This window comes from Oncorhynchus clarkii, chromosome 29 (assembly GCF_045791955.1).
Source record: "Oncorhynchus clarkii lewisi isolate Uvic-CL-2024 chromosome 29, UVic_Ocla_1.0, whole genome shotgun sequence".
In the NCBI taxonomy this organism is placed as follows: domain Eukaryota; kingdom Metazoa; phylum Chordata; class Actinopteri; order Salmoniformes; family Salmonidae; genus Oncorhynchus; species Oncorhynchus clarkii.
In genome coordinates, this window is record NC_092175.1 from 16,675,080 (window position 1) to 16,690,528 (window position 15,449).

General features: G+C 42.1%; 1 protein-coding gene across 3 annotated transcripts in view; it reads right to left on the bottom strand.

Moving 5' to 3' along the window:
* Positions 1-15,449, bottom strand: part of LOC139388783 (dual specificity testis-specific protein kinase 2-like) — a 33,222-nt gene that overhangs the window by 15,931 nt on the left and 1,842 nt on the right. Inside the window, exons 1-2 of one of the 3 annotated variants that reach the window (XM_071135700.1) lie at positions 12,887-13,200; positions 12,307-12,431 (exon numbers count right to left, since the gene is read on the bottom strand). The exons of 1 other annotated variant lie outside the window; for it this stretch is intronic. In XM_071135700.1, the coding sequence (XP_070991801.1) occupies positions 12,307-12,431; positions 12,887-12,969 (208 nt within the window). In that variant the 5' untranslated portion in view covers positions 12,970-13,200. Of the gene's footprint in view, positions 1-12,306; positions 12,432-12,886; positions 13,281-15,449 lie in introns of those variants that run through there. One more of the 3 variants, XM_071135701.1, reaches the window with a different exon arrangement.

The window sequence follows — 15,449 nt, forward strand, 5'->3', positions numbered from 1 at the left end:
ATTTGTGAACAGCAGTTTTCAGTTCTTTCCACAGATTCTCGATTGGATTCAGGTCTGGACTTTGACTTTGCCATTCTAATACCTGGATATGTTTATTTTTGAACCATTCCATTGTAGATTTTGCTTTATGTTTTGGATCATTGTCTTGTTGGAAGACAAATCTCCGTCCCAGTCTCAGGTCTTTTGCAGACTCCATCAGGTTTTCTTCCAGAATGGTCCTGTATTTGGCTCCATCCATCTTCCCATCAATTTTAACCATCTTCCCTGTCCCTGCTGAAGAAAAGCAGGCCCAAACCATGATGCTGCCACCACCATGTTTGACAGTGGGGATGGTGTGTTCAGCTGTGTTGCTTTTACGCCAAACATAACGTTTTGCATTGTTGCCAAAAAGTTACATTTTGGTTTCATCTGACCAGAGCACCTTCTTCCACATGTTTGGTGTGTCTCCCAGGTGGCTTGTGGCAAACTTTAAACAACACTTTTTATGGATATCTTTAAGAAATGGCTTTCTTGCCACTCTTCCATAAAGGCCAGATTTGTGCAAAATACGACTGATTGTTGTCCTATGGACAGAGTCTCCCACCTCAGCTGTAGATCTCTGCAGTTCATCCAGAGTGATAATGGGCCTCTTGGCTGCATCTCTGATCAGTCTTCTCCTTGTATGAGCTGAAAGTTTAGAGGGACGGCCAGGTCTTGGTAGATTTGCAGTGGTCTGATGCTCCTTCCATTTCAATATTATCGCTTGCACAGTGCTCCTTGGGATGTTTAAAGCTTGGGAAATCTTTTTGTATCCAAATCCGGCTTTAAACTTCTTCACAACAGTATCTCGGACCTGCCTGGTGTGTTCCTTGTTCTTCATGATGCTCTCTGCGCTTTTAACGGACCTCTGAGACTATCACAGTGCAGGTGCATTCATACGGAGACTTGATTACACACAGGTGGATTGTATTTATCATCATTAGTCATTTAGGTCAACATTGGATCATTCAGAGATCCTCACTGAACTTCTGGAGAGAGTTTGCTGCACTGAAAGTAAAGGGGCTGAATAATTTTGCACGCCCAATTTTTCAGTTTTTGATTTGTTAAAAAAGTTTGAAATATCCAATAAATGTCGTTCCACTTCATGATTGTGTCCCACTTGTTGTTGATTCTTCACAAAAAAATAGAGTTTTATATCTTTATGTTTGAAGCCTGAAATGTGGCAAAAGGTCGCAAAGTTCAAGAGGGCCGAATACTTTCGCAAGGCACTGTATTTAATACGCAATTTGATATCACTCTCGTATGCAATACAGTTAGTCTAAGATCCGTATAGGCAATGCAACAAATGAGATCAGGTTGAAAATGGCCGGAATAGAGCTTTTCCAAATAGGCCTCCCACGTGTGGATAATAATTAATTTATGCTCCTGTGTCATGAGGCTGCATGGAGAGCTGGCAGGGTTTGGAATTGTGTTGATGGAAAGAAGCATCAGGTCCTGACCTGGTTGGACTTTGCTGTGCTGGGTAAATAATTCAGTCTAGTGGAACTCTAGAGCTGCTGCTGGCTCTCTGCTCCCTCACTTTCTGGCCCCGTCCCCTGTGACATGGCTCTCTGCTCCCTCCCTCTCTGGCCCCGGCCCCTGTGACACAACTCTCTCAGGTTACTTCCTGTCACCCTAGAGGGTTTAGCTCCTGGGGTCACGACCTGCGGCTTCCATAAGGTCAGTCTGTGTGCATGTTTGGGGAGTGTGTGTGTGTGTGTGTGTGTACGTGTGTGATAAACTGCTGGAAAAGACTATGTAAGGAAACCACCCAGGCAGAGTTCAAGGTTCATCATGTTATTCAGGGTGTGGGACTGTAGATATCTTCATGCTGAATGGCTAAGCGTCTTGGGCAGGGTGCTCTAAGCTCCTAATGCCGTGATCATTATATTCGACATGAGAGACCTACAGTGGAAGTCAGAAGTTTACATACACTTAGGTTGGAGTCATTAAAACCCGTTTTTCAACCACTCCACACATTACTTGTTAACAAACTATAGTTTTGGCAAGTCGGTTAGGACATCTACTTTGTACATGACACAAGTCATTTTTCCAACAATTGTTTACAGACAGATTATTTCACTTATAATTCACTGTATCACAATTCCAGTGGGTCAGACGTTTACATACACTGAGTTGACCGTGCCTTTAAACAGCTTGGAAAATGGCTTTAGAAGTATCTGATAGGCTAATTGACATCATTTGAGTCAATTGGAGGTGTACCTGTGGATGAATTTGAAGGCCTACCTGCAAACTCAGTGCTTGACATCATGGGAAAATCTAAATAAATCAGCCTAGACCAAAAAATTGTAGACATCCACAAGTCTTGTTCATCCTTGGGAGCAATTTCCAAACGCCTGAAGGTACCACGTTCATCTGTACAAACAATAGTACGCAAGTATAAACACCATGGGACCACGCAGCCGTCATACCGCTCAGGAAGGAGACGCGTTCTGTTTCCTAGAGATGAACGTACTTTGGTGCGAAAAGTGCAAATCATTCCCAGGACAACAGCAAAGGACCTTGTGAAGATGCTGGAGTAAACAGGTACAAAAGTATCTATATCCACAGTAAAACGAGCCCTATATCGACATAACCTGAAAGGCCACTCAGAAAGGAAGAAGCCACTGCTCCAAAACCGCCGTAAGAAAGCCAGACTACGGTTTGCAACTGCACATGGGGACAAAGATCGTACTTTTTGGAAAACTGTCCTCTGGTCTGATGAAACAAAAATAAAACTGTTTTGCCATAATTTACCATTGTTATGTTTGGAGGAAAAAGGGGGAGGCTTGCGAGCCAAAGAACCACATCCCAACCGTGAAGCACGGGGGTGGCAGCATCATGTTGTGGGGGTGCTTTGCTGCAGGAGGGACTGGTGCACTTCACAAAATAGATGGCACAATGAGGCAGGAAAATTATGTGGATATATTGAAGCAACATCTCAAGACATCAGTCAGGAAGTTAAAGCTTGGTCGCAAATGGGTCTTCCAAATGGACAATGACCTCAAGCATACTTCCAAAGTTGTGGCAAAATGGCTTAAGGACAACAAAGTCAAGGTGTTGGAGTTGTCACAGGGAACTAGGTGTGTGAGGAATGGAATCAGGCGCAGAGAGTTCCACAGGGAACTCCAAAGTGCACTTTAATATGGCACAAACAAACAAGCCCAGAACACAGGGCGCGGAAATATATGGACCACCCAAAAACACAGGGTACCAGGTCCAGAACACAAACACACCTAACTAACGCACACACGTAACACAAAATTAATCCCCCACAAAACAAGGGCGGGTAAACCTACTTTAAATAAGGAAGCCCATCAAGCGCACACAAATAGACACAGGTGCAACTAATAAGACAAAACAAACAGACAATGAAAAAGGGATCGGTGGCGGCTAGTAGGCCAGTGACGACGACCGCCGAGCACCGCCCGAACAGGCAGGGGAGCCAACTTCGGAGGAAGTCGTGACAGGAGTGGCCCTCACAAAGCCCTGACCTCAATCCTAAATACAATTTGTGGGCAGAACTGAAAAAGCTTGTGCGAGTAAGGAGGCCTACAAACCTGACTCAGTTACACCAGCTCTGTCAGGAGGAATGGGCCAAAATACACCCAACTTATTGTGGGAAGCTTGTGGAAGTCTACCTGAAATGTTTGATCCAAGTTAAACAATTTAAAGGCAATGCTACCAAATACTAATTGAGTGTATATAATCTTCTGACCCACTGGGAATGTGATGAAAAAAATAAAAGCTGAAATAAATAATTCTCTCTACTATTATTGTGATATTTCACATTCTTAAAATAAAGTGGTGATCCTAACTGACCTAAAACAGGGATTTTTTTTACTAGGATTAAATGTGAGGAATTGTGAAAAACTGAGTTTAAATGGATTTGGCTAAGGTGTATGTAAACTTCAACTGTATATCCACAGATTGTATTCCTTTATTCACATGTACTGTACACATTTTGCTTCATTGTCATTCTCCAGGTCACATTATCTCGTCAAGTGCCGGTGGTGGGAAGAGTCAGACTTAAGGAGTATCAATCAGACGTCAGTGACTGAAGCCTGATAGCACTATTAATGGATCAGATTTCTGACAAACACTTGACCAACCAAAGACAAATTACAATCTAGGCCCAGCATCTCTGAAGGGAATGAATAGATGGAATGGGTGAGAATGGTTCAGCACCAGGCTACCAGGCCAGGTGCCTGAGTACAGAACAACCTGATGTTCAAAGGCTCAGCTAATCCTCACAGCTCTGCCACATTCCACAACCCTGCCCAGGACAGCTACCTTCCAACCTAGCTACTGCTGGAGCACAGTCTGCTACTGGTGGTGAACTCTCTACCACTGTTACCCTGGCACACCATCAGAGAGCCCACGGAGACTGGCTAGAAGCACCTACTATACAATGCAATGGATAGGATATTACTGGGTTCTACACCAACTAAACAAACAATACCCATGAAAACAGTTTATTGAGGATGAACATTTTCCCTGACCAGAACTGTGTATAATGTAGCAGCTTCGTGTGGGATTCAGGTTGTTTTCAGTTCAATTGTGTAGGCAGGCTTTTTAAGTAGATATGTTTCAAGTTAAAGTGCGCCCAGTCATGCTAGTTACTTTTTATGAAGGATTAACCAGGAGAGAAAACGGGGCTGTAGGAAGGATCTTACTTAGGACGGGGGAGGGATCTACCTTGCCTGTGTGTCATCTAAAACAATTCAGGATGTGAGAAGGCACAGCATCGCAGTGCTAGAGGCGTCACTACAGACTCTGGTTCAATCCCAGTCTTGGTCTTAGCCGGCCGCGACCGGTAGTGCGGCTTGGCCGGGTCGTGTTTCGGAGGACGCATGGCTCTCAACCTTAGCCTCTCCCGAGTCGGTACGAGAGTTGCAGCGATCGGACAAGACTAACTACCAATTGGATATCACGAAATTGGGGAGAAAAAAAAGGGGTAAAAAGTTGTTTTTTTTTTAATTCCAAAGCTGGTCACCACGTGGCAGGGTTCAGCCAGCAATTGCGTGCCAGCATTGTGGCACACAGGGAAAGGCTAACTCGTGTGGCTAAGCCCCTAATGAATCGACTCCCTTGTCCATGGACAAACCCCCACAGATGACCTACGCACATTCATTCAGCTACTTTGCTCCAACTGAACAATCGACTGCAACCACAAAAAAATGTCCCAGGAGTGAAACACCACAGAGCAATAATATCAATATAACCAAGGACGGTACATGGTAAACAGAAAGCACAGACAAAACGGACATCACTCCTAGCGGGAGAGAACAGTCTTAAGAGCATATCTCATTCCTTCTCTAAGTGAGTGAGAATGACTTCTAGATCTGATGAATGCTTTGTACCTGCAGAAAGGACACTGGGTAAGAAATCTGATCTTGTCATTAAAACGCTATAAGAGACTGGGCTGTTCTTCAGGCTCAGAGACAAATTACCACAGACTAGCCCAACAGCCATATTGCCTTTGTCTAATGCACCGTGGATAGATCCGTAGGCTACCTTGCGTACCTCTTACAAAGGCTGATGCAAATCATTTATCCATACAATATTTCTACCAAGTGTGCTGATATTTAACTAAATCTTCAGGTATACTGGGTGTGCATCCAGTTAGTGTAAATATCAATACAAAAATACAGTATGTGAATTATAATAATGTAAAGTTAATTTTCTGTCTTACCTGTATATCAGGCACTGAATCAACTGTACCCCCCCCCCCCCCTTTACAGAACCTCCTGTACTGAAGGCCCACAATGCCTGTTTTGTTGTCTGATATTAATAACCGATTTATGACTTGACTTATGACTCTGTCCTCGTTCAGGGGGGCAGTAGCACAGTTCCTGTTCTTGCTCTGCTCCTGGACAAATCTAATAAGACCAACCACACGCCACAGGCAACCAAGGCTCTCCAACTCTCTGATTCCATTGATGCCTAGCGAGCTCATAACCGTAAAGCAAGAGAGCACACTTTCTATTCAAACAGGCGCAAAACATTCTCCCAAATTGATGTCGTGCTATTATCTACTCTTCTATTTCCTTTAATCAAGAAAATATAAATTTGACATACAGTACGAGCCTATCTGATCATAATGATTATTACTGCCAGATACACATTTCAGAATCTCCTAAAAGAGCCACAAGATGATGCTTTTCCTTACTGCAAGAGATCCTACTCTCTGTGAACAATTTGAACTGAATTGAATGAATTCAAAATTATTAACAAAAATTCTGTCGATGATCCTCTGATTTTTTGGGACGCCATGAATAAAATCACAATTAAAAGAAGATATCATAAATGGGAAAGATTTTAACGGATGTCAGAGTCTTCTCTCAACAAACACTTTTTTCAAACCAGGTAGCAACTACTCTTTTCAAAGTCACGAGGAACTAAATCTATTGATAAGACAAAGAGCAGAATCTGCCATCCATCGAGTTAGACTCAACCATTACTTCCATGGTAATCGACCCAGTCGTCTACTGACCAACAAGCTACGCAGTAATGATCAATTAGCCAATATAGCAACTATTGAATTTGAATCAGGTGAATTACTATCAGAACCAAAATGTATTAACCAAAGATTCTCCCCCATTTTAATAAAGAATTGTATACTTCTGATTGTAAATCCACACCAAGCCAGATCAAATAAAATAAAATGTTATTGGTCACATACACATGGTTAGCAGATGTTAATGCGAGTGTAGCGAAATGCTTGTGCTTCTAGTTCCGACCGTGCAGTAATATCTAACAAGTAATCTAACAAAGATTGAGTCGTTTTTTTAAAAAATATATAAGAACTCTTCTCTCAACGGAGGAAGCCGGCTTGCTGGAAGCCCACGTCTCTCTCCATGAAATCAAAAGGGCATATTGGATGGCATGAATAAAGGCAAATTCCCTGGTTGTGATGGTATTCCTCCTGAGGTCTATGTAACATTTTGGAAACAATTAGGTCCACTGTTACTTGAAATCATTAACTCAGCCATTCACAACGGTTCATTTGGAAGGGACGTAAATAGAGCACAAATCTTGCTGTTATAAAAAAAAAAGGTAAGGATGCCCCCTATCTTTGATAAACACAGATTGGTACATCTGGACTAAAGAGGGTTTGTTAAAAAACTATTATCCTCAGATATCCTCCATCATGTATTACTTATCTTACATGCTTCATCAGAAATCAAAGCTCCTTTGGGCAGTTCTCTCTCTCGACGCAGAAAAAGCTTTTGATAGACTAGAATGGTCGTATCTTTGGTCGGTTTTGGAACATATGGGACTTGGCTCCAATTGTATTCATATGATTAAAATACTATATACCAATCCCTCAGCCATAGCAATAAAAAGGCAATACATGCTTTGTTCCATTCAGAATAACTATAAGTATCAAGCAAGGTGATCCCATCTCACTTTTGCTCAAGTTATAAAATAATCTAACCAAATCTGCCCTATGGAATCTCTACTTATGGAATCCCAATAGATGCCCATTTTAAATATTAGGGAATAGATATTTCCTTCCTTAGATAAAACCATTGCCAGAAACACTCAATTCAATTTGGCCTCATTTGATGGACTAATATCTCAGTTGCTTTAACCAGACAAATATATTTTGTCAAAATGAATATATTGCCACGGCTGAATTTCTGTACTTCATTGCTTCCCTTATCTCCCCGTTCTGGCTTTTGGGATAAAATCCATAGCGCGATTTAAACACTACCCGCAAAAAAAGCAGTCTCAATGTCAACAGTGAATAGGCGACTCCGGGATGCTGGCCTTCTAGGTAGAGTTTCTCTGTCCAGTGTCTGTTATTTTGCCCATCTTAATATTTTATTTTTATTGGCCAGTCTGAGATATGGATTTTTCATTGCACCTCTGCCTGGAAGGCCAGCCTCCTGGAGTCGCCTCTTCACTGCTGACGTTAAGACTGGTGTTTTGCGGGTACTATTTAATGAAGCTGCCAGTTGAGTACTTGTGAGGCGTCTGTTTCTCAAACTAGACATTCTAATGTACTTGTCCTCTTGCTCAGTTGTGCACCGGGGCCTCCCACTCTTTCTATTCTGGTTAGAGTCCGTTTGCACTGTTCTGAGAACAGCATAGGTGGAAACTTTCCGTGGGAATTAACTGGAATATATGGGAATAAAAGGGAAATATATGCTAATTAATATTAATACCATTTAAATGTAGATATTTTTAATTGGATGTATTTACCATATCATATGCAGACAGAAACAAACATTTTACCTTATCACAAGTAGACATAATTGCAAATGACAAAATCCTTCCAATATAATTTTTTTTTATTAAATGAGTTGACTCTTCACATGGGACGACTTCACTGAACAACAAAAGAAAGGGAATATTGAATGATCCCCAATGATCCATTGCATCTCCCAAAAACGGTTTCAACATCTGTAAAATGATAGTCCAGAAACGAAAGCTTTGGTTGTCTTCCTCTCAAGCTTCCATGTCTTCTCCCTGGACCTCCTCAATGTCCACCTCTTGAACATCAGACTCTGAGGCCTCATCTTCACTGTCACTTTCCAACCTTGTTGAGGATGGCTTGTTGTCAGGCTCAAAAAGCCTTAAATTTGCCCGGACGGCCATCAATATTTCAACCCCTATACTGGTCAGTCTGTTGCGTGCGTGTTCCCAAACAAGGACAAGTTGCGCTCTGAGGCGGCTGATGTTGGTGGGATTTGGAGGATGATGGAGGCAACAGGGGAAAGAGCCTCTGATCCACAAAATCCCTTCCACCAGGTGGCTGATGAGATATGTTGGCATGACTGCCATATTGCATCTCCATCCCAAAGCCCTTGCTTAGAAGTGTACTTCGCCAGACTGCCAATAACGTTGCCCTCATCCAGGCCAAGGTGGAGAGACACGGTAGTGATGAAACCATAGGCCTTGTTCATCTCTGCACCAGACAGGATGCTCTTGCCAGCATACTTGGGGTTCAACATGTACTCTGCGGGGTGTATGGGCTTCAGGCAGAAGTCTTCATGCTTTTTGATGCATTTCAAAACTGCAGTTTCCTCTGCTTGGAGCTGAACATCAGACAGGATGGTATTGTCTCCCTCAATCCGTGCAATGGCTGCTGCTATAGGTTTCAGGAGTTTCAGGTTGCTTACCACGCTCTCCCAAAATACATAATCCAGGAGGAGCCTCTTGATGGGGTTGTCCATATCGGCAGACTGTGATATGGCCATTTCTTGGAGAGACTCCTTCCCCTCCAGGAGACTGTCAAACATGATGACAACACCAGCCCAATGGGTGTTGCTGGGCAGCTTCAATGTGGTGCTCTTATTCTTCTCACTTTGCTTGGTGAGGTAGATTGCTGCTATAACTTGATGACCCTTCACATACCTAACCAGTTCCTTGGCTCTCTTGTAGAGTGTATCCATTGTTTTCAGTGCCATGATGTTTTTGAGGAGCAAATTCAATGCATGAACAGCACAGCCAATGGGTGTGACGTGAGGGCAGGACTCCTCCACTTTAGACCAAGCAGCCTTCATGTTCGCAGCATTTTCTGTCACCAGTGCAAATACATTCTGTGGTCCAAGGTCCTTTATAGACTGCCTTCAGCTCATCTGCAATGTAGAGACCGGTGTGTCTGTTGTCCCTTGTGTCTGTGCTCTTGTAGAATGCTGGTTGAGGGGTGGAGATGATGTTGTTAATTATTCCTGGCCCACGAACATTCGACCACCCATCAGAGATGATTGCAATACAGTCTGCTTTCTCTATGATTTTCTTGAGCTTTACTTGAACTCTGCATGCAGCAAATTAGTAGATAAAGCATGTCTGGTTGGAGGGGTGTATGCTGGGTGAAGAACATTCAGAAATCTCTCCCAATACACATTACCTGTGAGCATCACAGGTGAACCAGTTGCATACACAGCTCGAGCAAGACATTCATAAGCATTTCTCTGACTACGTTCCTCCATTGAGTCAAAAAAACTTCTGATTCCAGGAGGACCATGAGCTGTTGCTATCGATATGGTGTCTGATTCATCATTTTCACCATGAAAATGATCTTGACAATCAGCTGTACATGTGATGGACTTTTGTCAGAGGTTGCTTGTTGTGAGCGCTGAGGGAACTTTATGCACTTGGCCAGATGATTCTGCCTCTTTGTTGCATTCTTCACATATGATTTGGCACAGTATTTGCAAATGTACACAGCGTTTCCTTCTACGTTTCCATTGAGATGTTTCTACAACTTCATTGGAGTCCACCTATGTTAAATTCAATTGATATGGGACATGATTTGGAAAGGCACACAGATGTCTATATTATGTCCCACAGTTGACAGTGCATGTCAGAGCAAAAACCAAGCTATGAGGTCGAAGGAATTATCCGTAGAGCTCCGAGACAGGATTGTGTTGAGGCACATATCTGCGGAAGAGTACCAAAAACATTCTGCAGCATTGAAGGTCCCCAAAAACACAGTGGCCTCAATCATTCTTAAATGGAAGAAGTTTGGAACCACTAAAACTCTTCCTAGAGCTGGCCACCCTGCCAAACTGAGTAATCGGGGGAGAAGGTTCTTGGTCAGGGAGGTGACTAAGAACCTGACAATCGCTTTGACAGAGCTCTAGAGTTCCTCTGTGGAGATGGGACAACCATCCAGAAGGACAACCATCTCTGCAGCACTCTACCAATCAGGCCTTTATGGTAAAGTGACCAGAAGGAAACCACTCCTCAGTAAAAAGCACATGACAGCCCGCTTCGAGTTTGCCAAAAAGCACCTAAAGATTCTCAGACCATGACAAACAAGATTCTGTGGTCTGATGAAACTCTTTGGCCTGAATGCCAAGCGTCATGTCTGGAGGAAACCTGGCACCATTTCTATGGTGAAGCATGGTGGTGGCAGCATCATACTGTGGGGATGTTTTTCAGCGGCAGGGACTGGGAGACTAGTCAAGATCGAGGCAAAGATGAACGGAGCAAAGTATAGCGAGATCCTTGATGAAAACCTGCTCCAGAGCGCTCAGGACCTCAGACTGGGGCGAAGGGTCATCTTCCAACAGGACCACGACCCTAAGCACACAGCCAAGCCAAGAGACCACTCCCCATCCAACCTGATAGAGCTTGAGAGGATCTGCAGAGAAGAATGGGAGAAACTCCCCAAATACAGGTGTGCCAAGCTTGTAGCGCCATACCCAGGAAGACTCAAGGCAGTAATTGCTGCCTAAGGTGCTTCAACAAAGTACTGAGTTAAGGATCTCAATACTTCCCAAAGGCACAGTAAGACTACTTTTGGAAAGCTCTTATTCTGAGCTAGCCATTAAAAAAGTATGGTCCACAGATGTAATAGAATCTGAACAACCCTGTTAACTGGAACAGAATATGGAAATATATGACCATGGCATCCCGTAACCCGAAATATTAACTTAAGTTTGTTCACAGACTGTATTTAACACCAAGAAAACGTTTTACGATGAGATTGGCCTCAACTCCCAACTGTTCACTGTGTCCCCTAAATCAGGTAAGCACATTCCTCCATATGATGTGGGAGTGAGTGCCTGCTGTTAAATGCTTCTGGGGAAAAGTTACAAAATTCATTCACAGTATGTTACTTACTGAGTATAGTTTATTGAATCTCTCAATCAATTAGAGATGATTACTGCTGGCAGGCAGCACTGCCGCAAAATAAGTCTTTGATGTTATTTTTCCTTTTTTTGAGGGGAAGCCTACAGGTTTTATAAATGTTTAATTTGAAATGGATAATGTACCTGTATCTCCCCAAACAATAAATAACAAAACAAAGAAAATTTGAGGGAGATTACCACACTGTTCAGAACTCCAAGGTGATTCAAGTTGGAATTGCAAAATCAGCAGTCAGTCAAGGTGGAATAATTGACCAATCATGTTATTATCCAGTTATTACCATAAATACATAAAATTTATTACTGTACAACCTATTTCTTTCAGCTCAAGAAAATTAACTGATTACAACACAAGTTTAGATCTACTTTATCACTGTGACTGGCTTGGCACACTAAGTTTAGTTTACATCATTAGGCAAGCCCTACTTCAGTTGTCTAAGCCCTTGAAAAATGTGAAGCACCTGCTGTGCTGATGGATAACATAACATTGTTCAACTCTGGGGTGCACAGATACAGGATTTAAGCAATGCAATCACTTTCATCAAGAGATTTTCTCCAATTATTTTCTTTCAAGGGCAGGAATCTGGAGGAATCGAGGGCAACGGAAGAAAAGAAAGTAAGTTAATAGTAGGTAAGCTGTGGCAAGCATATGGATGGACTAAAAGAGTGTACTACTTACTCCATCGATTCAGTAAGCTATTCATATGCATCTTGTGATGGGTGGACAGGAGGGTTGCACAGTCAGTCCCACAGTGTGTGTAAACACAAGCAAGACAAGCAGAAGTTAGTACCTTTGTCCAGCAGCTGAGAGAGACCAGACCACAAACATTATGAACACAAAGCCACAGACAGGGGACAACGCAACTAAAGGTGATTAAACATGCAAACAAGGGTCACTGTCACACCACAAGATACACATGAAACATTCCACTATTGGTGATAAAACTATTATTGCACTTTCAGTAGGCTGCTTGTGTAATCTGGATGACATAGGGACCTATAAGAGAGCACCTGTTGCATGTTTCAGCGCTTATTAGTGCATGATCACGTTACGGGTATCTTTACGTTTCAGACGAGGAAACTACGCATTACCTGCCATAAAAATGTCTACTATTTTAGGATGGTAGGCTTAATAAATGTGTCAATGATGCAATAAACAGCCGATTTATATTACGTAACATTTCTAATTTTATTGGGATATGATTTCATTCTTAACTTCACCTATCATTCGAAGGTGTAGACACCTTACTACTACTTACTGCGGCAAACTGTTGTATAGTTGAGCGTTTTCTTCAATGAACTTCCCTGGCTGCGTCGTAGATGAAAATAAATATTTCCCCATAGAGGTTGCGCCAGCTCCGCAACACTTTTAGCGCGTTCATGCGAGTGTCTCACAAACAGAGTAAACAATGCCTCAATCCCAATCAGTCACCGTCGGGTTCAGTTGTTGTGCAGAAACTAAACCCACGCAGGTTGATGAAATCAGATTACATGTATGCCTTATCTGTTGCCTCCCTGCAATTACATGACACACTGCCCTTCAACTGGTCACTCGGTAAAAAGTGAGACCAATGACAGCGGTGCCCAGTCCTGCCCCCCCCCCCCCCTCCACCCCCACCCCCACCCCACCCCACCCCAGACAGCTGCCGCAATGGGAAACTTTCGTATTCCAAAGAACCGTTTGTTCTCATAACCTTTTCACTTCTGTGTTCTGTAAAGCAAGTCTAGATGACCTCCCAAAATGTTAACCCGGCAATAACTGAACCATTCTTGATTTATTGAATAACATCCCTATTCCACATGTTAAACTAATTCCCCATAGACATTCAACAAGTTTGCTTGCAGCTGGTTTATACAACTCTTATAATACATTCACCTATTCGGCCTATGAGTATTATTCAGCTATAGGCATTTATTTTTGACCCGAGGCAGTGAATATGCAGAGTCCATATTGTATCATGAAATGGCATAGGACGCACTCTGGTGGTCATCTTGTGTAACAAATTGATGTTCATAAAGTATGACCATTACCTATGATGGCCTGAAAACGTGTGACCAAGTGCTTCAACAATACCCGACAGCAAAGCACCCAAAAATAATGTGACAGAGACGGGAGACATTGCAGAAAGTTAACTGTAATTTACTCAAATAATGAACTGGATACAATAGATTAAATTATTATGAGCTCTTGTTTTGTGAGAAGCTCTGTTATGCTATGACAATTCAATGGTATTTTTATAGTATGTTGGCATGCATTTGGGTAGAGGCACCAAAGCTCTCACTACAATGAATGGCATTATGCTACAGTACATTGTGTGATATGGACAGTAAAGGTAATCCTAGCCCTTTCAATAAGATTGGGCAAAGACTGAAACAAAAAGGGAAGATGAAATATATGTATAAATACAAATATAATACAGAGTTCCGTGGGTTGCATTTAATTCAGCCCTGTAGTCAAACCCAACCTCTTCTATGATATAATGAAGGGGAGGGTAGCACTTTCATGTGGAGTGATAAAATAAGTTGTCATTTAATTTTCTTCCCTCGTCGGCTCAGGGATTCAGACTAGCAACCTTTCGGTCACAGGCCCAGCGCTCTAACCGCCGCTTCTGATCTGGACTGAGGTCATAGTCAGTATCTTCTCCTTCCTTTTAATATTCCATAATATTATTCCTGAACATTTTACACAAGATGGTGAGATCCCCAAACAGGTACTGCCATACCAAGTGGTCAGCTACTGTATACAGAGACCTCAATTAGATACTGTACCATCCAACAACACAGTATACATGACAGACCAATGACAGGGTGGAGCGCTGCACCACAGAGTGACATTTCGTATGCATAGTAAGTAATACTTCTTAAAAAACACACAACATTCAATTCAGATTGTTTTAACATACAGTAGTGACGTGCAAGAAATGTCCCCTCCCCCCACCCCCCAAAAAATATATATGTACCTTTGTCATACATTCAACACGTTGGTGCTGAAAAAAATATGTATGTTGGAAGCATTAATTGTTGAATGAATGTTGTTTCAAAGATATACTATGGAACCACAAACATGTCCAGCGACTGTAGCTATCCATACACAAACACAGTCTAACTACGTGCAAAAAAAAGGCAGGAGGTAAACATTAAAAAAAAAGAAAATTAAAACATGCCACAAGACAACTAGGAAGATCATTCGACCGCTTAGCCATGGAAAAAGAGTTGCACTCCAGTGGCAATGTCTGAGTTCTACTAGCACGTTTGGATCTTACCATATCTGATGACAACTTTATCTAATTCAAACGAATTCCAACACTTCCGTAACAGATATGTCATGCATAGATTTGTACAAGAGGTCTGCAGCCACACGATATGCCTGGGAGTGAAATTCATTTGTAAGAGACAATAACTCCTATCATTTCACAATGACATTGCAATTAGAAATAGTCACTTGTTTTAAAGGTGTTTGCTATTAGTTTACAAAATACACAATTTAATTTATTTTTTGTGTCCTGAAAATGAGAGGTTTAAAAACCACACCCGTCAATCTATTACCATATAAAAAACTTAAAGAAACAAACATGCCACAAACACATTATTTTTACTTGAGCTTCAACATTGTATCATCTCCCTTGGCCCGCCACACGTTTAAGAAGTACGTGCATTAGAAAATACGGCATTTTTTAAAAGCTCTTCACCAGTTGTAGTAACTGGGAGACATTTTACAACAAACCATTAGTAAGGACTGAATTAATCAAATAAATAGTTTGTGCATCGATAACAAATTCTATGATTGTGTAGCGTAAACAATGGCTGCACTGGGAAAGAAAC